The sequence below is a fragment of the Herpailurus yagouaroundi genome, unplaced genomic scaffold, assembly GCF_014898765.1.
Source record: "Herpailurus yagouaroundi ecotype Mexico unplaced genomic scaffold, PumYag 206, whole genome shotgun sequence".
NCBI lineage: Eukaryota > Metazoa > Chordata > Mammalia > Carnivora > Felidae > Herpailurus > Herpailurus yagouaroundi.
The window spans coordinates 5,085,805-5,109,876 of NW_024412437.1; the positions used below are offsets into that span (position 1 = coordinate 5,085,805).

The following is a 24,072-nucleotide window of genomic DNA, read 5'->3' on the forward strand; positions in this document are numbered from 1 at the left end:
CAGAGAGAGAGGGAGACACAGAATCGGAAACAGGCTCCAGGCTCCGAGCCACCAGCCCAGAGCCCGACGCGGGGCTCGAACTCACAGACCGCGAGATCGTGACCTGGCTGAAGTCGGACGCTTAACCGACTGCGCCACCCAGGCGCCCCAGTATGGTGTTTTCTTAATTCATGCAGTTTTCCTCTGTTGGTTTGATAGCTGCTCATACTGAACCATCATCACAATCTGAAATAAATCACTGGCCTGCTTTCCCTCTTCTTTTAACTTCCTTCTGGGTTTTCTTTGTCATGTTTTTGTTTAGGGAACTGTCCTTGATTCTCCAGGCTAATTTGATTTTTTTTTTTTTTTGCTCTTTCTTAGAATTTGTTATTAAAGTTATGCTCACTTTATAAAAGGAACTATTACACTTTGTGGATTTTTAAAATATAAATATGTTATAACCATGATTCCCAAAGCTACGCAATCTTCATGGATGTTTAACCGAATTCAGTGGTCCCGACCAGTGCTTTTATAGCATTTCTTATTTTCTTAAGTTCTTTATTTTAGCTTATTTCTTGGTTGGATTAATTTCATCCTTAAACGGTTCATCTTTCTTCCACCAGCTTTATTGAGATATTATTGACATATAACATTGGGTAAGTTGAAGATGTACAATGGGATGATTTGACACACACATATATTGTGAAATGATTACCAAAATAAGGTTGGTTACCACATCCCGAACGTCACACAGTTGCCATTTTGTTGGGACAATGAGCAGATTTAAGAGCTCCTCTCTTAGCAACTTTCAAGTAAATGGTACAGCCTTGTTAACTATAATCATCATGCTTAAATTAGATCCCCAGAACTTACTCATCCGATACCGAAATTTGTACCCTTTGACCAATATCTCCCTATTTCCCTCACCCACAGCCCCTGGTAACCACCATTCATTTCTCTGTTTCTACGAGGTTGGTTTTTTAGGTTCCAGATATATGTGAAATCATACAGCATTTGTCTCTTCCTGTCTGACTTATTTCACTTAGCCTAATCTCCCCAAGGTTAATCCTGCAAGTAGCAAGATTCTTATGGCTGAATAATATTCCATGGTATATATATACGACATTTTCTGTAGCTATTCGTCTGTCAGTGGATAATTAGGTTGTTTCCACGTCTCGGCTATTGTGACTAAGGCTACAATACACATGGGGTGCACGTATCTCTAAGAGGTAGTGATTTCATTTCTTTCGAATAAATACCCAGAAGCAGAATTGCTGGATCATATAGTACTTCTATTTTTTTTAATTTCTGAGGAAACTCCATACTGGTTTCCACAGTGGCCGCACCAATTTACATTCCCAGTAACAGTGTAAAGGGTTCTCTTTTCTCCATATCCTTGCCAGCATTTCTTATCTCTTCTCTTTTTGATGATAACCTTCTTAACAGGTGGGAGGCGATGGCTCAGTGTGGTTTTGACTTGCATTTCCCTGATGATTAGTCACATTAAGCTTATTTTCACGTACCTGTTAGCTATTTGGATGTGTTCTTTAGAAAAATGTCTATGTCCCTTACCCATTTTAAAATCAGATGATGACGGTGATGCTTACTTCGCTATTGAGTTATATAGGTTCCTTACGTAGCTCGGATATTAACCCCTTACTAGATCTATGGCTTGTAAATATTTCCCCCATTCCATACATTGTCCTATCATTTTGTTGATTGTTTGGTTTTCTGTGCAGGAGCTTTTTTAGTTTGATATTCTCCGCCGGCGCCGCCCCCCCCGGTCGATTTTGTCTTTAAGACATATATTCTTAAAATTATTTAAAAATGATTTAAAAATAAAATAATGTGTACTGAATGCGTACTTACAATTAAGAAGAAAAATGACCAGACGCCACTATTTTTCCTCCCGTTGCGAAAAATGAATGAAATCACATATGTCAAGAAAACCAGGGAAGAGACATACCCAATACTACACAAGATCTGAAAACAGAAAATATTAAGGTTGGATAACATAACTACTATCCAGGAAAGTCGTCATCCTTAAGCCTCACCTTTCCAAACCATGCTATAGGAAAGGTAATGTGAAGTTCTTTAGTTTAAGATTAATCATGTTATGGCATTCATGAAATGCAGACTAATAAAAGTATCTCATAATTTTTACCACTTACCTGAACTAACAGGTTTTGAATTACAAATACAATCTCATCTGGGCTGAACACGTAATCCATTATTTGCATGAGAAGGAGGATTAAGAAGTAGAGTGAAATATCCACCAGTGCCTGGCCAAACCAGTAGGCAGAAGGGTAGAGGCCTGAAATCCGGAGCTGGGAGTGAGCTTTGCTCTGGTAAAGGAAAGGAGGCATCATCAAAACTGCTGAACAGTTGAGAAATTGCAAATATGTGGTCACAAAATCATTCACTTTTGTCCTGTGTCCCTTTCGTATATCACACCGATTTAGTAAATGACACGGTCACTTGCCATACTCCTCTGTCAGGGGGATCAGTGGTGCTCCGGACCGTATGGTGACGTCACCGTCCAAGAGAGAAATGCACTCACATAACCAGCTCACGCTCCACCACCGAACGACTGGGCATTGCCTCAGTGAGAAAATTCCTGTTCTTTCCTTTGCAATGCTACTCTTCCTTTTGCGAGAACACAAATTGTACACAGATTCAAAAGATGTAGGTTTACAATTTCCTGTAAGACTCTTAAAATTCGTGCTGGATGTGAACAGTCCATTTATAATTGGCATTTTATTTTAGGTCCAAGGAATGCTCTTCTAACAAGTCAATTTCATTACCCGCTCTTTAGGTTGGCATAAGAAGACGTCTGCTAAAATTAATAACATAAAAATGGCCTTGATTTATTGCCTTGAAGTAAACCACATCTTTCGTTATTACACAGGAAAACGAGGAAGTTGATTTTGATATTGTGACCCACTACAAGCTACATCGTTGCAGTGACTGTCTTAACGCAAGGCTTAAAATGTTACTTGAATGTTCCCAACAGTGAAGCACAAAAGTAATAAAAAATTTTAAATCTAAAATTGAGTCTATGTAAAGACATTCGTTAGGAAAACAAGTTGGAATGGAGACAAATATTCTGGAAAGGGGAATGTACCCAGAAAAAAAGCAGGAGAGAGAATAATAGCGAGGGTGTTAGAGAGCTGGACGTTTTCTGTTCGTTGATGTGTTTGTTTACTGAGCACACCGTGTGCCTGACTTTGTGTTGGTCATGGGGTTCTTGGGGAGTTTGACTTGCAGTGAGGAAGGGGGATAAAAGCAACATGCAAATAAATGTAGCAAAAGCTACATAATCAAAATTGTTCACATTAAAATTTAAGAAGTGGGGTGCCTGAGTGGCTCAGTCGGTTGAGCGTCTGACTCTTGATTTCGACTCAGGTCATGATCCCAGGTTCATGGGATGGAGCCCTGCATTGGGTTCCGCACTGGGTGCGGAACCTGCTTTGGATTCTCAATCTTTCTCTCTCTCTCTCTCTCTCTTTCCCTGCCCCTCTCCCACTCTCTCTCAAATATAAGATAAAATAAGATAAAATAAAATAAAATAAAATAAAATAAAATAAAATAAAACAAAATTTAAGAAGTAAAATTAAAAGTGTTAAGATAAGGATCACGTGAGAGCCTTTAGGAGGGAGATGAATTGGGGGCACCTGGGGGGCTCAGTTGGCTAAGTGTCTGACTTCGGCTCAGGTCATGATCTCACGGTTCGTGAGTTCGAGCCCCGCGTCAGGCTCTGTGATGACAGCTCAGAGCCTGGAGCCTGCTTCGGATTCTGTGTCTCCCTCTCTCTCTGCCCCTCTCCCACTCACGCTCCATCTCTCTAAAAAATAAATAAGCATTCAAAAATTTTTTTAAAAAAGAAGGGAGGTGAATTGTAATTAGTGTATCTGTCAGAGAGGGTTCTCTTGAGAAGGACCCGAGTTAGGATCTAAGCAGTGAGTGGGAGTGATACAGGTGACTGGTAGGGAGCATGGCAGGCAGACAGAATAGGAGAGAAGACTTGCGCGGGTACAGGTGATGCTCTCGGGAAACTGGAGAGAAGCCAGCAGGCTAGACATAGTCATCAGGGCGACAGTAGGTGTCATCTCAAAATGGAGAGAGACATCCAGGTCCAGACCATGCATGGCTTTTCAAGCTGGGCAGCAAGGGTTTCATTCTCACCCTTGGGTTTGGCAAGAAACCACAGAGGGGACTTAGGTAATCGACGTGGCCAGATGTGTGTTTTTAAGTAATTGCGCTGTCACACGGTGTGGAGAGTGGATACAAAGACTAACGAGGATCCATGCACAGTGAGCAGCGGGAGGCTGATGTGCTCGTTCAGGAGAGAGGTGTTAGTGGCTCTGACTAGGGTGTTGAAGGAGAGGGTGGGGGAACGTGGAAAGATTCTAAACATATTTCAGAAGCAAATTCCGTGACATCGCCATTGGCCGGCTGTGGAGGCTAAGGAGAAAGCCGTATCAATACCATGGGACTGCCCATCAAATTTGAATTTTAGATGAATATCTTAAAAAAAAAATGTTTACTACAAGTATGTTCCAACGGAATGAAGCTCGAATGAACCTTTAAAGGGGCCATCTTTTCCAACAGTAAGGCAAAGTGCTGTGCTGAGTTGGTTAGGACTTTGAGTAACTTGGTGAAGTTTCTGAAAGTGAAAACCATCCCTGAGTGGGGCATTGTGACGATGTTGGAAGGTTGTGGTCATCCATAACAAGCTCAGTGATGAAGACTGCCATTCCCTGTTAGCTGATGGTACCTCCCAAGCTTCCTGAGGTCCCAAATTTGTTTAAGAGAAGTAACCTTTGCTTCATATTTGTCAACCTTTTCTTAAAATGCCTGGCGATGCATTGTTGCAAGCACACAAACTGGGCTCCCCACCTCCGTGTAAATGTAACAATCATAGTGGAGAAGGGGTCTGTGAGTAACAGGAACACATAAGGACTTTGTTCACTCTTCTTACTTTATAGTCGCTGATGCTGCTCATTGCAATGTAAGGAGTAAAACAGGCTGCGACAGGGATCCAGAAGAAGGCGTTACTCAGGTACTCGTGGTCATAAGACACGTGCTCCTGAAATCGTGCAGAACACATGAGCCAATGGCGGTTGGATGTGTGGTTCATCTGTACGTCACTAAATCATTCAAATAAGTGAATTGGTCGAACCCCCCAGAGCACTTCCCAAGGTCCCATTTGCAACTTCTCACCCACACTCTTTCAATCCCGTGGTGCAGGAACCTGGGCATTTGGAACATATATCCTGCTTTACTGGGGAAGAGGCGAACTCCACGGAGTTGTACCCATTGGCTAAGGTCCCACAGCTAATAACTCGTGAGGCAGGCACAAAGCCTCTGCGCCTCTGACCTCATCATGATGGCAACATTTAGCCGATGTTTTAATAGACAACAGAGTGGGTGTGCTTTCAGTGGAAGAGCTATCTCGCTACGCTCAGCAACTGGGGCCAAATCAGCTCAGTCCAACATTTACTAAGAATCGTTCCTTTAGCGCAACGAGGTGTGGAAGTGGCAAGTTCAGATGCCTTCAGGGACCTGGCAGATATAAATTTCTTTTGCTAAATAGGTGGTGGGGCTGGGGGAAGAATGGTCAGCACACCTCTACATACGGGCAGCGAATTTCAACAATTAAAAATCCTATGCAGGGTAAGGAGGGCCTTGCGCTTTGCTAGAAGCCTTAGTTTAATATGGGATTAGTTGTCTCACTACACAGCACGTCATCTGAGGTCAGGTATCATGTGTTACTTCCCTCTCCTCTTAGCCCCTCCTAAACCTCAGTGCCCTTCTGAGCACATAAAAACTGCCCAAGATGCTTATGCAGAGATTCAGCCCTGGACACGGTAGAGAAGACACCAAGGACCCATTTCATATCTTTCCCTGTGGTCACCCTTGTAGATTTTCCAGAGCTGGGAGATCTTTGGGAATGGAAAGATCGCAATTAGTCTAAACAGCCAGCCTCCTTCCTCGCAACTTGGTTTGCAAACGACATGCTATGTCCATGTCAGATCATACCCCACCAAAGTCAGAGTTTTGTAGGGGCTCAGCCTGGAGGGACCCCCAGAGACACCGGACGTCACTGGGTCATTTGGTCAGTTGAGGACATGCAGGAGTGGCTGGTTAAGAACGCTCGGGAACCTCGAGCTCTGTGCTTTAGATCCAAGGGGGGATGGGCTTGCAGAACTGTAGGAGAATGCCAGAGCTGGGTGGGGAAATCAGCAGGGGGATGCCCAAAGAGAATTTATCAACCATGAACTCGAGGTCAGCTGGGCTGAACTACTTTGTAGTTAAGACATCTTTGTAAAGGCAGGAACTCAGGGCGGGTTATCTGTTCATTCTTGGGAGTGCTCCACTCTTGGCTATCCAGATTATTCACTAGCCTCTTCAAACACAATAGCCAAGGACACATATCATCACTTCTTTATGTGGCAGTTTCCTTAGATGTGTAATATAATAACGATAATACTGTCCATCTTAAAAGTCTTATTAGGACATCGGAAGATGATACTACATGTAAATCACACGGTAAATGTTCTAAGTATCTGAGGTTAACTTGGAGCCTCCTGTTGTCGGGGATAAGTTTAGGAATTCTCTGAGCCCCGCGTGGATGGGTTCACAAGGCATAAAGAATTACAAAGCCACAGGATGCTCACACCCAAGTTTGGGTAAACAAGATTAAGTAAATAGGTATCGAGAAGGCGGGGCAAAGACCCCAATGCAAGGGTATATGAGGTAAAGAAGATTAGGGATTCTGGACGGATACACCCCGCAATTTAGTACCATAGCAGAAAGCTGCTTTCACTGGAAGGAAGGACCAAATCAGGTAAACAGGTAAATAGGGCTATTGGCTCTGCCTGGTGAAGCTGCCCAGAGCTAATTAGCAAAAGAAAGGTACCTTGTTGACCCTGAGGTTACCTGCTTTATCTGTCTTATCCCCTAGGCTGGCTAAGATAAACAGACATGGCGCCTCCTGTCTGCTGTTAACAACCATCTGCCCGGCGGCAGGATTTTGTTTTGTATTGACCCAAACCCCTAACACCGTGTATCTTCCAAACACCCTTTCCCTCACACCCACCAGATAGTGTTCACAGATTCATTGTCTCTTTGTGCCCGTCCATCACCATGTTTGTAAACACGATCCTAATAAAAATGAAGCAAGGCCCCTTAATCGGGGCTCTTGTCTTCTCCTGGACATTAGCCAGCTCTCATAATTTAATCCTGCATCCCGCTTTCTTGTCTAGCAAGACAAGAAATTCTAGACCCAAAGTCTATGACATCCTGTGAACGGGGAGACAGTTGTTTCTGCTCAAGAGATTTCAGGAGGAAAGACTCTTGTGATGTGGTTGGAGAAAACGATGCTATAAAGTGCTTATGAGGAACGTGGGGCAGCCCTCATCACACCCCAAATCTCTATAGCTTTCCAACAGCGTGCAAGAGGCACTCAACAGTCCTTAGAGCTCTTTCTGAAGAGGCACAGGTTACAGCAGGGGCGGAAGTTGTTAAACTACCCGCATGATGGGCACATCAAACAATGAACAAGGGAAACTGGAGAGAGCTTGGCAGTGAGGACATCTCGGCAGCAGCTGAAGGGAAATTCTGCTCGGCAACATCGAGCGCATCTTCATCTACAGAAGGGACAGGGGTCAAAGCCAAGCACTACCGGAGACAATCACACAGGTCACCGAGGCTGTGGTGACAACATATGTAGAAGCCAGCAGCGGCAGATGCAGCTAGAGAAGGAAGCGATGTCTCCATGGCAGCATTTCTTTCTGTCTTAATCTCTCCATCCTTCCTCCTGGCTTCCAACGCCAGCAACATTTTACTCAGAAGGGAGCAGAAAGAGGGGGTGGGGCAGGGCGTCCAGAGCAAGATCAACTGTCTCCTTTCTACTCCAAGATGTTAAATGATAAAAGGGGAAAATAAACGCCAAAGTCCACCGCAGCTCACCCACGCCAGTCCACATCCATTAGGTCAACAAAGTGACCCCGTGGTGTTTGAATTGGAAAGGACATTGAAGCTTTGGACAGCACGGGAATCGTTCTTAATAATAAAGAGCGACCTGGAAACTACAGAGTATTCCCAAGGTATCATATTAAGAAGGTGAAGGGAAATTCAACATGGCGGGGTATTAGATCCGCACACCCTCCCCCACTGTGGAGATTCTGACTCAGGATGTCAGCAGACCTGGAAAATTATATTTTATTTTTTTTAATTTTTATTTATTCTTTATAAGTTTATTTATTTGTTTTGAGAGAAAGAGAGCATGCACAAGCAGGGGAGAAGCAAAGAGAGAGGGAGAGAGAGAATCCCCATGGCGATGGTGCAGAGCCTGATGTGGGGCTCGAACTCACCAACTGTGAGATCCTGACCTGAGCTGAAATCAAGAGCTGGACGCTTAACTGACTGAGCCACCAGGCGCCCCCAAGGAGACTATATTTTACACAAGAACTGCTTCTAGTTTTAATTCAGCCTGGCCTCTGATCTAGTCAAAGCTGAACGTTCTTTAATGGAAACTTGGTGCACTCCCCAGAAAAATAATATTAAGAGTAGTTGTGTTAATAAGCACAATTTACCGAGTGCCTGTGGTTTTCTATGTTTATGTGCTTATTATTGGTCTTTACAATAACTCGGTCAACTGAACCTGTTGCTTGCATTGCCTTATTTACTTCTCAAGAAAACTTGTGATGAAATTTTTATCTGTATTTTTCTTTTTTTTTTTTTTTCAACGTTTATTTATTTTTGGGACAGAGAGAGACAGAGCATGAACGGGCGAGGGGCAGAGAGAGAGGGAGACACAGCATCGGAAACAGGCTCCAGGCTCCGAGCCATCAGCCCAGAGCCTGACGCGGGGCTCGAACTCACGGACCGCGAGATCGTGACCTGGCTGAAGTCGGACGCTTAACCGACTGTGCCACCCAGGTGCCCCTTTATCTGTATTTTTCTGTGGATTGCTGACCCAAAGCCTACGGAAGTCGAGTTGTTACAAAGTCCACAGAGTCTGGTCTTTAAGACTGGCTGTTTCAATGAAGTCCCATTACCACAGATGTGACAGGTGGTGACAGATCTAAGAGGAGAGGTCGTCATTTCCTTCTCCCAATTAATTATATTTTCTGCTGTTCCATTGACTCTAAGCCACCCAATTCAGGTTGCAATGTTACATAATCATTGCTAGATAGTGTGTGTCTGCATATACGTGTGTGTATGCACGAATGCAGAAACGTAAACTATACATATTTAAAACGTACATGCATTCAGGGTGCCTGGGTGGCTCAGTCGGTTAAGCGTCCGACTTTGACTCAGGTCATGGTCTCACGGTTCGTGAGTTCGAGCCCCGCATCGGGCTCTGTGCTGAGAGCTCGGAGCCTGGAGCCTGCTTCAGATTCTGTGTCTCCCTCTCTCTCTGCCCCTCCCCTGCTTGTGCATGTGTGTGCGCTCTCTCTCTCTCAAGAATAACTAAAACACTAAAAAAAAAAAAAAAAAAAAAAAATTTAAAACATACACGTATTCAAAGACAAATTCACAAAAATTAACATGATATTGGGGCACGTGGGTGGCTCAGTTGGTTAAGCATCTGACTCTGATTTTGGCTCACGTCATGATCTGATTGTGAGATTGCTTTCCCTGTGCTGACAGCTAAGAGCCTGCTTGGGGTTCTCTCTCTCTCTCTCTCTCTCTCTCTCTCTCTCTCCTCTGCCCCACCCCTGCTCATGCTTGCTGTCTCTCTCTCTCTCCCTCTGAAAATCAATAAATAAACATTATAAAAACAGACAAACAAACATATTATGTCAGCATTTCAAGGGTGTTCTTGAAAACTTCTTAGGGCTCAAGGTAAATGAGATAATATTATACTTACTTCAAAATAAGTACTTCTGTCGGTCTGAATGCGCTCTGAAGAATTAAAAATCCCAAGGAGCCCATTGCTGATGATATCCATGAGGACAGGAAAGCAGTTCAGCCTTTTGGTGTTACATGCTATCGAGAATCTGTGACCCTACAATATAACAAACATGCATTCTAAGTCCTCAGGAAGCAAACACAAAATTTAACGAAGGGATATGGTAGAAAATCATTTGACGTATTGACAACACGAGAAAGCCAAGGCACTGGAAGTGATTAATGTCACCATTCCTCATATTATCTGATTAATTCCTGATATACCACGAGGGGCATCTTTGCTCTCTACTGGCCACGGCATCAGCCAGGTGGCTGTTGATGCCTAAACTCTCACAACACAAAATCCCTCCGGTGATTTTTAGCAATGTCACCATCAAAGTCCACAGAACAGCATGTCTTTAACATGACATTAGGCTTTCTTTCCAAGTGCGACACATTCATTTTATAAACTACGAACGTGTGAATCCTTGGAGGTAGAAGTCAGGTGGTTATCGTAACGAAAGTGTAGGTTTTCACAACTACGGATCCTGCGGTGGCAACGTCGCATGTAAAATCTCTTTTAAAATGACATTTTGAAATCATTTCACCGAGTATGTCAGTCAAGCCATTATGCTGTATACCTTAAACTGATACAGTGCTGTATATCAAGCATATCTTAATAAAACTGGGGGAAAACATAAGGTAAAAAAAAAGTTACATCTGTATCTGTATCTATCTTTAAAAAAAACATAGGACATATATATACATATACATAATATAATTACTTCTCCCCCAGATAGAAAGAATATACGAGGGGCGCCTGGGTCGCTCAGTCAGTTGAGCATCCAACTTCAGCTCGGGTCATGATCTCTCAGTTCATGAGTTCGAGCCCAACATCGGGTTCTCTGCTATCAGTGCAGGGGGAGGGGGGGGTCTGCTTTGGGTCCTCTGTTCCCCTCTCTCTGCCCCTCCCCCACTTGTATGCACACACTCTCTCTCTCTCAAAAATATACACACATTTTTTAAAAATCCGGCAAAAAAAAAAAAATAAGTAAATTATTATTTGGGCATGCAGTTTTGCAATCATAAATAAATTATGACTTGCATCTTATCTAATTACTTTAAGCAATGTTTATTGATATTAAGAATGCCATTTTTTAAAAATTGTTTTTCTGAGCACACTGGTAACTAACTTGATTAAGACGTACTAAGGACTAGTTATTATCGGAGGTAATTTCTACTAAATATGTTTTTAAGTTTATTTGTTATTTATTTTGAGAGAGACAGGGAGAGTGAATGGGAGAGGGGCAGACAGAGAGAGAGGGAGACAGAGGATCCGAAGTAGGCTTTGTATTGACAGCAGAGAGCCTTATGCGGGGCTCAAATTCATGGGCTCTGAGATCATGACCTGAGCCAAAGTCTGACACTTAACCGACTGAGCCAGCCAGGCGCCCTGAAGGTAATTTTTAACTTTATTATTGGCATGGAAATTATTTCTGAAAATTAACTCTGACAAGTTGCCAATGGGCAAGCTTTGTGAGACTTACGTGCCGTGGTTTATACATATAACATTGTCTTTTCGTCTTTTTTCATTTGTTTATTACAAGGATCTCTCCCCAAACTCCCATGGGGTCTAGGCAGATAATACACATAAGTGAAGTCGTGTGGAGAAAGAGTAACAGACGAGTGAAGTTCAAGTCTAAACTGGGCAACTGTTTCGCAATTCCAAATGCAGACTGCCAGAATTTGCACATGAGGGGTTTTTTCAAGAGTAGCCAGAAATTTCAACTAAAAAAAAAATTTTTTTTTTAATGGTTATTTAGTTTTGAGAGAGAGAGAGAAAGAGAGAGAGAGAGAGAGAGCACGAGCAGGGGAGGGACAGAGAGAGAGGGAGACGCAGAATCCGAAGCAGGATCCAGGCTCTGAGCTGTCAGCACAGAGCCCAATGTGGGGCTTCAACTCACAAACGGTGAGATCATGACCTGAGCTGAAGTCGGACGCTTAACTGACTGAGCCACCCAGGCGCCCCATGGAAAGTTCATTTTTTATATGAAATACACCAATCTTAAATATTGCCAAATAAGGCGGTCCTTCTCAAACTTTGATGAGCATACTGATCCCCTGCAGATTTTATTAACGTGCAGATACCCAGTAGGTGTGGAGTGGGGTCTCAGAGTCTGCATTTCTAACCAGCTCTTAAGTGATCCGCTGATGCTGATTCATGAACCACAAGTTGCAGGAAACTAAGGCATTTTTTTTTTTTAATATCAGATAGTTGAGCATAAATACTTTGACCCATTTGTGTAGAGTTCAGCAGGTAAGACTTGAGCTTTTTTCCCATAAAAATATACAAAAGCCTATTGTAAAAAATTGAGCACTGATTTTTTTTTTTGGTAACAAAACTGAAGTTCATAATAGATATTAATCAGATTTATTATTAGAGGATTCATCAAAATGACATTTGAGTTGAAATCCAATTGAGAATACAATTTAAATTAGTGATTTGAATGGAACACAGTAGATAAGATTTAAACTCATTATTAATAATAGTGCATACAATCTAATAAAGAATGAAATCAAATAGCATTTCATTATATGTTGCTGTGTAAATAATTATAGTACAGCTTCTCCTCTAAAAATAAGAGATATCCCACCTGTTTGTGTTAAATTGGCCTTGTATGTCAGTTGTTAGGTGTTATTCCGATGGCATTCATCCCCCATCTTTGGTGAGATCAGAGCCCAACATACCTTGTCGTCACCTGACACAGTGATAGCACCATTGTATGATGGCTCGTTCGGGCCATTTCTAGTTCCAAAGGCATCCACTTCCAAAGCTATGTTCTGTTGCCTCAGTGAACGTACGAAGTTATCAATGTTCGACCCTACCATGAAGGTAAAAATCAAACGAAGCAAAAGTGAAGTCAAACAACGGTCAAGTAATATTTAAAAAAAAAAAAACAAAACGCAAAACAAGACTAAACGAAATGGTGTCACCCAAAGCCTACCATGATGACCATCTAAGGATTTCATTAGAAAGGCAGAATTGATGTTGTGATACCCAAATCCATTCTCATATCGAAAGGATGACAAGATTACTTTACCTAGAGTCTAGCTACTGACATAGAATTTCTGTTCATGTAGAAATACTACTCAAAATTAACATCATAATCCTTAAAGATCTTCTGTGTTCTTAGAAATTTAGAACAGATTTTTTTCCCCCAGACCCCAAGAATGCATAACACTTAAAACATGTTATGGAAAGACTTCAAAGATCAGTCAGTGACCTACCAACCACACTTTTTGTTGCTTGATGTGATACACTTTAGGATTTAAGTAACCTCGCAAAACGTGTTTCTAAAAGAAACTCCCCAGTCTTGAGTTTTTCACTTTTTATTTATTTATTTATTTATTTTAAATTTTTTTTTTTTCAACGTTTATTTATTTTTGGGACAGAGAGAGACAGAGCATGAACGGGGGAGGGGCAGAGAGAGAGGGAGACACAGAATCGGAAACAGGCTCCAGGCTCCGAGCCATCAGCCCAGAGCCCGACGCGGGGCTCGAACTCACGGACCGCGAGATCGTGACCTGGCTGATGTCGGACGCTTAACCGACTGTGCCACCCAGGCGCCCCAAGTTTTTCACTTTTTAAATTAATTTCTTGTTTGGCCTCATATGTGTTTTCTAAAACATACAAGACTTAATTTTTCCCCTCATGGTTTATGCTGCCCGGGGAATCCTTCAACAGGAGCGACGCGGAAAAGTTACATTTGAGCCTCATGTTTACCTGTTTTATTGATGACCAGTAGGGGGGTCAGAGGAACTTGGGGTGGTTGTCCCGGGGAGAGGAAGTACATATTAGGAGCCAGTCCCCAAGAATAACTCTTTTGATATAACTCATAGAATAGATGTTCCAAAAGCTGAGGGCAAAAGCTGATGCCAAAAAGCAACAATCTATATGGAGGAGAACGCAGAAGAAAAAAATTCACCTATAGCAACTTTTGTAGACTTTTCAGTTTGAGTAGATACTGGGTATGATAATAGAAATACATTATAGACACTAACGAAACAAATGAATCATGCTTCCCACCTCCTCCCCGTTTCTTCTTTCTAAAATGAAATGGCTTCTACATATTTATGCTTGGTCTTTCTCTCTCTCTAAATGCCTCCCCCCAGCCTCCCCCGCTTTTGGAAATGTCATTCAAGCTCATGATGTTGGCTGAGTAGGACTCTTATTTATTTTTGAGACCTCAAGAGGAGGAGGGGCAGAGAGAGGGGGACAGAGGATCTGAAGTGGGCTCGTTGATGGCGAAGACTTCCATGGGGAGCTCGAACTCAAGAACCGTGAGAACACAACCCGAGCCAAAGTTTGACATTCAAGTGACTGAGTCACCCAGGCGCCCCTGGCTGAGTAGGACTCTTAAATCTCTCTCCAGTTCCCACTTCTTCCCTCTGTTTCCCTCTTGCATTTCTCCCTTTTTCTGGACCACCGTTGCTGGCAAATCACTAACGCCCAGGCGTATCACTACACTCTGAACTTTCCCCCCCTCCTGTTCCCAATTACAACATTTTCTCATAAACCCAAGTTCCAAGGACCAATCATTTTCCGCTCATTTGTCTCTGGTCAAGTCCCTTTTCCGAATGGTTGAAAATGTCTACCGTTAAAAAAAAAAAAAAAAAATGTCTATCGTATCGTCATTATTACATGCCTAGAAACATTTTCTCTTCCCCTTTTCGAGTCTGGACCTTAATTATCTCCTTCCTGACCTCTTTCAATATTGTCCTCAATGACTGTTTTTCTTATCTCCAGAGTCTTCTATTTCCAAACCATTTTGTGCTGCTGCCCAATTAGGTTTCCTGGCAATCTGTGCTAATGATGTCAATCACCTTTCCAAGTAAAAACTAAAATGTCAGTATTTCCTCATTATTCACAAAGCCCAGCTCTTCAGCTGTATGTAATATAGCATCAGAGTTATTTTTACTTTTCCGTGCACTTTATGTTGTAATTCACTTAACTCGATACCAATCGACCTTTGGACCTTTCAGGTGGCTCCAGACTCAGTACTGCCCCCTCTGCCTGAATTTCCATCCTTCTTTCTTTCCTTAACTAACTGTTATGTTTTCCTACACCAAATTCAATTTCTCCCCCGTAGAAAATTGTTCTTTTCCGATGCTCATATTGGAGCATAATCTTTCTCATACTGAACACTCTGCTTGCCGATATTGCCTAATCTTGTAGCGTGGTTTTTAGTGTACGTCTAATCACCCCCCCAGAGCCAAATCTCACGCCTGATTTATTTTGATAAGTGTGGCAGATATGCAAACATAGCGTGTTAGACAGAGGTGCTAACAAATGTTTTTTTCTCTGAATGAGTCCCGCCTGGAGAGTAGGGTTTTTGCAAGGACGTATTACTCAGTGAAGACCCCGAAGCTATAGGGAAATCAAGCGGGTTCCAGACAGCAGCATGAAGCTGGGGCGAAGACACAGGCTGGCACGGGGCTCCTTGGGTCAAGAGGCAAGTCTGGGGGATGGGACCTACGTGCTAACTGCCACGCTTCTGAAACACTATTTCAACCCTTTGGGGAGAGCAGGTTCTGTGTGAAATTAACAGAAACCCCCCAAGCGGTTAACCTGGTTTAATTACATACCCACCAAAGCAATTAGAAATCGCTTTCTGTGTTTCGAAAGACCGTAAGCAAGGGCTCAGAGCACGGACCAAACATATGTGAAACCCTCAGGTACTCACATGGTCAACAGAGTTTTTTTTTCACTCTTTAACTTCAGGAGGCGAACTTTTGCTATGGCACAGAGCTGCTGCCTCCAGAGAGCCACGCCACTGATTAATTTCTTTGTCTCGTTAAAGGAGGACAACGCTTGCTCTAGCTCAACAAGGCTCCCGGTGTCTTTCGTCCCGGGACTTTGTAACTCTCCCCAAATTCCAGTGTCTATAAAACACAAAATCAGGAATTCATGCTGCGTCAGCTTAGATGCGCTTTACTTATGTGTTTCTATGACCGTATCTTTTCACCAAATGGTGTCAGAGTAGAAATCTTGGGCAAAGATGTGAATAACCTAATTCATGGCATTTCTAGAGCAACTTAAAAAAAATTTTTTTTAAATGTTTATTTACTTTTGAGAGAGAGAGAGAGAGAGAGAAAGAGACACAGAGTGTGAGTAAAGGGGGGGCAGAGAGAGAGAGAGGGGGACACAGAATCCGAAGCAGGCTCCAGGCTCTGAACTGTCAGCACAGAGCCTGACGTGGGGCTTGAACTCACGAACTGCGAGATCATACCCCGAGCCAAAGCCCCACGCTTAATTGACTGAGAGACCCAGGCACCCCTAGAGCAACTATTAAAGGAAACAAAGCAAAATAAGTAAGTCAGTAAATAAGGTATAATACAAGAAGAAAAACTAATGACATAATAAAAGAAATCTTGTATTTTATTAAAAAAATTCTTTTTGTAATCTTTATTTATTTTTGAGGGAGAGACAGAATGTGAGTGGGGGAGGAACAGAGAGAGAGGGAGACACAGAATCCAAAGCAGGCTCCAGGCTCTGAGCTGTCAGCACAAAGCCGAACATGGGGCTCAAACTCACAAACAGTGAGATCATGACCTAAGCTGAAGTCGGATGCTTAACCAACTGACCTACCCAGGCACCCCTTGTATTTTCTTTTAAAAAAGCTTTCTGTCTACAGCTTTAAAGGACTTCGTTCATTCTAAGGAAATCAATGAAAAGAAATCCATATTTAGCCTAGAAAAATCTACTCCTTGCAAAAAGATAAGCTATTTAGTGTTTCTGACTGAGGTGGAAAAGCTGGTATATATAGAACCCTCTCCAGTCACCGCCCCCGCCAGCCCCAAAAATACGAAATTGGTAGAGACAATACTTTTTTTAGTAGTCATGACTGAAAATTAAAAACCAAAGTGACCTCTTTTGGAAGACAAGCCTAGAGCAACTGATCTACTCTAGACTTTTAGAAAGCAATCATATATGTCTATTAAAAGTTATGTATGACCATAAGTATATAACTTCAAAAGTGGATACAAGGGAAAAAGAGGTGTTTTTTAAAGTTTATTTATTTATTTTGACAGAGAGAGAGTAGGGGGCAGAGAGAGAGGGAGACAGAGAATCCCAAGTGGGTTCTGAGCTCAGAGCAGAGCTCGAACACATGAACCGTAAGATCGTGACCTGAGCTGAAGTCTAAAGTCAGATGTTTAACTGACTGAGCCACCCAGGCATCCTGATTTTGTTTTTTTAAGTTTATTTATTTTGAGAGAGAGAGAGAGCATGCATGTGGGAGGAGAGAGAGCATGCATGTGGGAGGAGAGGAGGGGCAGAGAGAGAGGGGGAGAGAGAGAATCCCAAACAGGCTCCATGCTGTCAGCCGGGAGCCCACGCAGGGCTTGATCTCATAACCATGAGATCGTGACCTGAGCTGAAATCAAGAGTCTGAGGCTTCACCGACTGAGCCCCCCCAAGGGTCCCCGAGAAAGAGGTGATTTTAAAAACCTGCTCAATCAATTAAAACATAGAAAATGAAAAAAAATAAAAGAAGCTAGTAAAGAGTACGCCAAGTCGGATGACACATAAACCGGAAATAAGGAATTGCCTTAGATTAAGTAGAGACGACTTTCCAAGGAACGACAATTATTCTGACAGCAAACCTTTCAACAGCAAAGACGGAACTTGAAGACGTTGGAATAATATCCTCAAATTGATACGAGAAAAGTAACTGTCAACATGCTATACCCTTAGTAAGACATGTGGTACAAAATCAGGAACTCAAGAATGGGGGCCAGCATGGAGAGAAAAGGGAAGAAGGAGACAGAAGAGATACCTCTCTTCTCTGCTTTAAGTTTACCCAAGACCAGACTGGATCAGAGCAGCTCCAAAAGCATATAACCTCATCATTCAAAGTGTATTTTCAAGATAGGGTAGTCTACAGAAAGATAAAATTAAAGCTTCTTTTTGTTTTGCTTTTTTACCTGATTCACCAATAGCTGATTTCCCTTCTAATTTCAAGAATACCTCATTCAACGTTGTCATGGAAACACCATAATCCTCAATGCCCTGATTAGAGCATCTATCGAGATCCCTGTAAAGATCTAAAAGCAAGCACAAAAATACATCAAAAGAACATAATGTGAAATGAGATTGGTAATAGCTGTATTCTTCAACAATAGAAAACGTGTGATAGGCCAACAGCATTCATAAGAAACAAAGCTATGGTACAGACATTCCCTTATTTCTAAAATAACCTAAACTACAATGTGTTTCTGAGTCTTGAGTATAAAATTGTAAACATCTGTGTTTCATTAGAAAACTACATATCCAGTGTTCTTCAAAAAAATCTCATGTTTTGTTTACTCTCTTTTTTAAAAAATTAATTCTGTTTGATTATGGGGAGTTTAATAAATGGACTGAATGCTTGTGTCCCTCCCACAGATCCATATGGTGAAACCCTACCCTCCAGTGTGATGGTATTAGGAGGCGTATAATCATAAATGAGATTAGTGCCTTTGAAAGAGTCACAAGAAAGCTGGCTTCCCCTCCCGGCTCCCTGCCATGTGGGAATACAAGGTGAAGTCAGTACTTTGCAACGCCCAAGAGGTATCTCATTGAACCCAACCGTACTGGAACCCAAATCTGACACCTCCCAGCCTACAGAGCTCTGGAAAATAAGTGTCTGTTGTCTGTAAGCCACCCAGTCTATGGTATGTGTTACAACAGCCTGAACTAAGGCAGGAAATGTTCAATCTTAAAACCCCATTAATTCAGGAATATTATCCCCAAAGCTGGGAGAAGAATGCTGTTAGGAATAACTGGTAGGCAGTTTAATAACACATGCAGAAGAACTAATGTTTATAGAGATAATTAGGTGCCATGCAATCATCCTTAGTTTAAAAATATATATAAATTAAAGGGAAAACAATGTATATAACTTTGCATTCACTCTCTCTCTCTTTTCCAGCGTCTGACCATGATATGAAGATTACACAGAGTTCTCAAAGAAGGTAGGTCTTTTTAGGGATTTTGAAGGTTACTTTTTTTTTTTTTTTTTTTAAAGATACTGGGAATAATTTTTGGGTGGTTCAGGAAGGTTGGAAGTAGAATAAAAGATAATTCAAATATTGGGAGAAATGAAAGGTTTCTATCGTAACGGTGTGTTAGATAAATAAAAAATACAGATGTAGTCATGATGTCCAGTGAGTTCTAAGGGTTGGTTCTTTTTCAGCCTTTTTCTAAATTGTGCACCCCTCCTTTGAAATGCATTTAAAACATAATCATGGAATGCTTGGGTTCGTGGGTTTCATAAAGATTTCTGTTTTCACAAGCATACGTGTATCCACGACGTGGTGCATGCGTCCAAGAGTACAGTTACTTCACTGATTCTAAGATAAATACATTTCATCTTTTCTCAACATATTTGAAATGAGCATGCATCAGGAAATGCTGGCGTGTCATTTTATTTATTTATTTAAATTTATTCTCAGGTTAACTAACATACAGTGTAGTCTTGGCTTCAGGACTGGATTCCCCTGATTCATCACTTACATATAGAACACCAACTGCTCATCCCAACAAGTGCCCTCCTCAATGCCCATCTCCCGTATACGCCATCCCTCCACCCCCTACCGCCATCAACCCGCAGTTTGTTCTCTGTATTTAAGGGTCTCTTATGGTTTGCCTCCTTCTCTGTTTTCATCTTATTTTTCCTTCCCTTCCCCTATGGTCATCTGTGGCAGCATCGTTTCCTTCCGTGTCTTTCTGGGTAGCACCTCCTACAGCTGAAGCTGTCTTAGATGCTGTGAACTTAGCTGCTGTTCCATGTCAGGTGTTTTTCCAGGTGCTGTGTTTATATTTAATATTTTAATAATCGATTTAAGTATATTAATCATTTAATCCTCATAACTGAGGAACTACAAAGCTCATACTATCGTTATCCCCTTTTTACAAATAAGGAAACTGAGGTACAGAAGAGTGATATAACCTGTCCAGGATAACAGAGCTAGGAACAGCCTTGCTGCGATTTGAATCTCCCCAGTCTGGCTCTAGAATTGAAGCTTTCAACCACTGCACTCCACTGTCTGATGCTATATTTCTATATTAGCCATGATTATTAATGCAGGCGTATCGATTCAAGCAGGTAGCAATGGAGCCAGTATCCTCCATTAAAAGTTGGCAAATTCCTTGAAGCCCGAGTACACACCTATTCATGGTTACACTTGAAAAAAAATGCAATCTACCTCAAAAGTCTTGGCAAATGAAAGCATATTGGGAGACCAGGTAGAAAAGTGGGAACAGCAATGAGCTTCCGGGCTTTCGTACTTGCCTCAAAGTGGTGAATTTAGAATGTTTGGCAACACACAGGTGGATCGTCATTACTATTCAGTTACTGAGATTATAACATTATGTCACGATGTTGACCATAAAACCATCTATCTGCATTTGGCATGCTATTCCTTTAGTCCCCGTTCAGTACTCTTCCCTCTTTTCACAGACCTCTCCTTGTCCAGACCACACTCTCTCGTCCATTCCTGAAACAAATGTCCTGAATATTCCTAATTTTACCTTGATGTTCTCCTGCACCCCTTAACTGCACAGATTTCCACTTGAAACATATTGAGTATCTTTGGGCTCAGTTTACGAATAAGTATTCTGGGGATACCGGGGCTAATATTAGCAGGGACTTTGGGGGATATTAAATGATTAATGCACAGTTCCATGCACTTAGCAAGCATAAAGATGCCAGCCATCATTCTTAATGCCGCTGTTATTGTTAGTAACATCATTAAAAACCATTCCATGGTGTCTACGTTCTGTTACCTGGAAATTTGTTTGTCCTTTCCAAGGGCAAAATATATACGAGCTTTTCTTCACTCTGCGCTGTTAATTTGGCCTCAGGGATGTGCTGCTTAACAAGTGATGTTATCCTGTCCGGATCGCACATTTCATTCAGGTGCAAACTGATGTTTAAAAAGAGTGTGTTAAAGCCATTTTTATCCACCACCATCTCTACAAACAATTGTGGTATGTTTGTCACTTCCTTAATATTTACGAGACAAAAATATACACGTAGCTAGGATCATGGAATAAGCAAGACTTAAAAATATGTAGTCCAGACAGAGTCCACAATGATATAGTCCAAACCGTATAATCTAGAGGCACTGGTGTAGGGATAATAACTCAAGGGTTATTCTCTGGACGCAAGAGATGTATCAGCTAGATGTCGGCGGGGGTGAAGTGGAAGAAATGCCCGATTTGGTCTCCATCTATCCACAAGCTCAGTTTTGAACTTTCCCTTTGCAATAAAAGGGTTTTGCAAAAACCACGAACATGGTGAAAACAAAGACAGAGGGGGTATGGTACAGTCATTAAGAACATGGTCCTATGTCCCACTGATATATATTCCAGAACTCAGGCTTAATGTCTTCCAGCATCGAGTTTCCAAATTTCCATCAAAATTCCATTCAGTTTTCCAATAGTCAGTTCTCAAAGAATCTCGAAAGACCGAATAAAATAAAGCATGCATGTGATCATACCAAACCTTGCACCAAGTAAACCCTCAATAGATGTTATCTAATTTTTTTTTTTTTTTTTTTTTTTTTTGGTCCAAAACTTACTCAAGTCAAAGGTGATCTGCCTTTGTGGTGAGAACATATAAAGTTCTTCATGAATCATTGGGTTTTACATATTAAAAAAATTTTTTTTAATGTTTTATTTATTTTTGAGAGAGAGAGAGAGAGAGAAACAGTGCGAGCGAGGGAGGGCCAGAGAGAGACACAGAATCCGAAGCAGGCTCCAGGCTCTGAGCTGTCAGCACAGAACCCGACATGGGGCTCGAACCCATGAACCTTGAGATCATGACCCGAGCTGAAGTCAGATGCTTATGGGACTAAGCCACCCAGGAGCCCCATCATTGGATTTTAGAAACACCATTTTTAGCCACAAGCATTGAAATTTCCTGAGGCTATCGAATGGTGAGGGCATCACAGTTGACTTTGATGACATAAACCTGAAAAATCCATTTTACTTAAAACTATTCTGTGTTTACAAGGCCCTTATGTGATATGCTATCCAGGATCCCAAACAGAAAGAATACAGTACATTCCCTAGAGGAGTTAGGAACATAACAGTAATATAAAGCACCAAATTATAGAAGAAGTGAGTGAGGGAAGTTGAGCTAAGTCAGTTAAGCACTTGGCACCTTGTCAAGTATTCATTCATTCAATATTTTTAGTCTTAATTGCAATGTGGGTATTATTACCACTATTACATCAATGAAATTACTGAGGATCAAAGAAGTTAAGGAAATTGTCTAAGGCAACAATTCAAAATAGTGTTTTCAGGGTTCCAGAAAAGAGAATACTTATTAAGGAGAAAATATTCAGAAAAGACCTTCAAGATTGAGGGGCACCTGGGTGGCTCACTCGGTTAAGCATCCAACTCCATTTGGGCTTAGGTCATGATCTCGTAGTTCATGAGCTCAGGCCCTGCATCGGGCTCCTTACGCTGACAGTGCAGAGCCTGCTTGGGATTCTTTCTCTCCCTCGCTCTGCTCCTCCTGTAAGTGCTCTCTCTCTCTCTCTCTCTCTAAGTAAATAAATAAAAGAATGGATAAGACGTGAACTTGGTTAAAATGGGTCGCAGGAGGACATGTCAAACAGACATCCCACTTTAAGCGGAGAGAAGACAACAAAACCATGGACCATACTTAGAAAACAGCGAGTGATTCATTTTATTTTATTTTTTTTTTTAAGTAGGCTTCGTGCCCAGCACGGAGCCCAATGCGGGGCTTGAACTCACAACCTCGAGATCAAGACTTGAGCTGAGATCAAGAGTTGGACACTTAACTGACTGAGCCATCCAGGTGCCCCACAAGTGGTTCATTTTAGTTGGAAAGTACTGATTCCGTTGGATCATACTAAGCAATCACGATGGAATGATAGATTTGAACAGGTTAAACACTCAGACTAAATAATGGAGGGAATTTAACCACATTTAACCACTGAGGATGAAGTGATTTAAATTATGCTTTAAGAAATATTAATATTTTTAGTGGGAAGTGTAGGAAGAGATTCACGCCACACCTAGAATCTTGGTCCAAAGATTCTGCCACTTATACATGATGTGAGACTGGGCAGGTTATTAAAACTCTCTGACATGTCAGAGGCTAATAATACCATCTTCTTACAGTTATCTGAGGGATTAAATATGATTATATGAATATTCCATACATAAATTATCTTAGCAAGAATGCAGAATACAGCCAACATGGAATAAGTGATAGACATTACTACATAAGCATACTAATTATTATCAGGAAGAGAAGGAGATAGAAATGAATGAGGGGGAAGATGAAGTCAAGGAGAACAGAGAGGAGACTACTGAGATTGTCACAGTGAACAAAAGTAAGCGTTGGAAAAATGATCAGGAAGGCCTGGAATGTCACTAAATTTCTCTTTGCAAGTGATACGTTGTGAAAGCACTTTCCAAACATTTTGTTTAAACTTAGCTCACTCATCCTTATATCCGTGCCTACGATCCTACCTGTTGCTTCATTCTTGCTAAGAAAGGTCAGTGGTGGGGTCATTCTAACACGGCTCTCTTGAAATGGTCTTCATAATTTTGTAGCCTTTTCTAACCTACCGATACTGAGATCTCCTGTCCCCGACACATTCCAACATGTCCCCAACAACGCAGGCTGTACCTTAAATGGTAGCCGATGCCCCATTTTTTCTTCAGGAACAGGGAAGAGCCTGCACACTTCAGCCTCCCATTGGATATAAATACCTTCCTATCTAAGCGGAAAATAAAAACAAGAAATTGCATCACAAGGTAATTCTCTCATTGTTTATCAAAGAACAGATCCATCCATAAATAGTGTATTTTAGGAGCATGATCCACTCAGATACTTGCATTCTAATTCTAGTCATATGTAAGCCAGTTTCTTCATCCTCCAGTAACTAAAATGATACATTAGTTTATTCTCTAATCTCTCTAGAAAAGTTATCACACGATGAGAGGCTCTGTTTCAAGCCACCTGACATTCCTACTGAATAAAACAGAAGATATTTTTAAGAGCATGCTACATATTTACAACCGATGAGTTATTTTGCAACAGGATCAGAATCCATCTATGGGACAAGGTGCATGGAGATGTAGATGCTCAGAAGGGTGACAGCAAGTCT

The 24,072-nt window shown here is 41.7% G+C and overlaps 1 protein-coding gene across 5 annotated transcripts in view; it reads right to left on the minus strand.

Annotated features, from left to right (window-relative positions):
* Nucleotides 1–24,072, minus strand: part of ABCA9 (ATP binding cassette subfamily A member 9) — a 62,972-nt gene that overhangs the window by 16,262 nt on the left and 22,638 nt on the right. For all 5 annotated transcript variants that reach the window (XM_040452216.1, XM_040452214.1, XM_040452212.1 and 2 more), the window contains 10 exons: nucleotides 23,592–23,682; nucleotides 20,708–20,847; nucleotides 17,866–17,985; nucleotides 15,624–15,822; nucleotides 13,664–13,830; nucleotides 12,628–12,761; nucleotides 9,860–9,997; nucleotides 4,961–5,068; nucleotides 2,151–2,324; nucleotides 1,849–1,962 (listed from right to left, as the gene is read on the minus strand). In XM_040452216.1, the coding sequence (XP_040308150.1) occupies nucleotides 1,849–1,962; nucleotides 2,151–2,324; nucleotides 4,961–5,068; nucleotides 9,860–9,997; nucleotides 12,628–12,761; nucleotides 13,664–13,830; nucleotides 15,624–15,822; nucleotides 17,866–17,985; nucleotides 20,708–20,847; nucleotides 23,592–23,682 (1,385 nt within the window). The remainder of the gene's footprint in view (nucleotides 1–1,848; nucleotides 1,963–2,150; nucleotides 2,325–4,960; nucleotides 5,069–9,859; nucleotides 9,998–12,627; nucleotides 12,762–13,663; nucleotides 13,831–15,623; nucleotides 15,823–17,865; nucleotides 17,986–20,707; nucleotides 20,848–23,591; nucleotides 23,683–24,072) is intronic.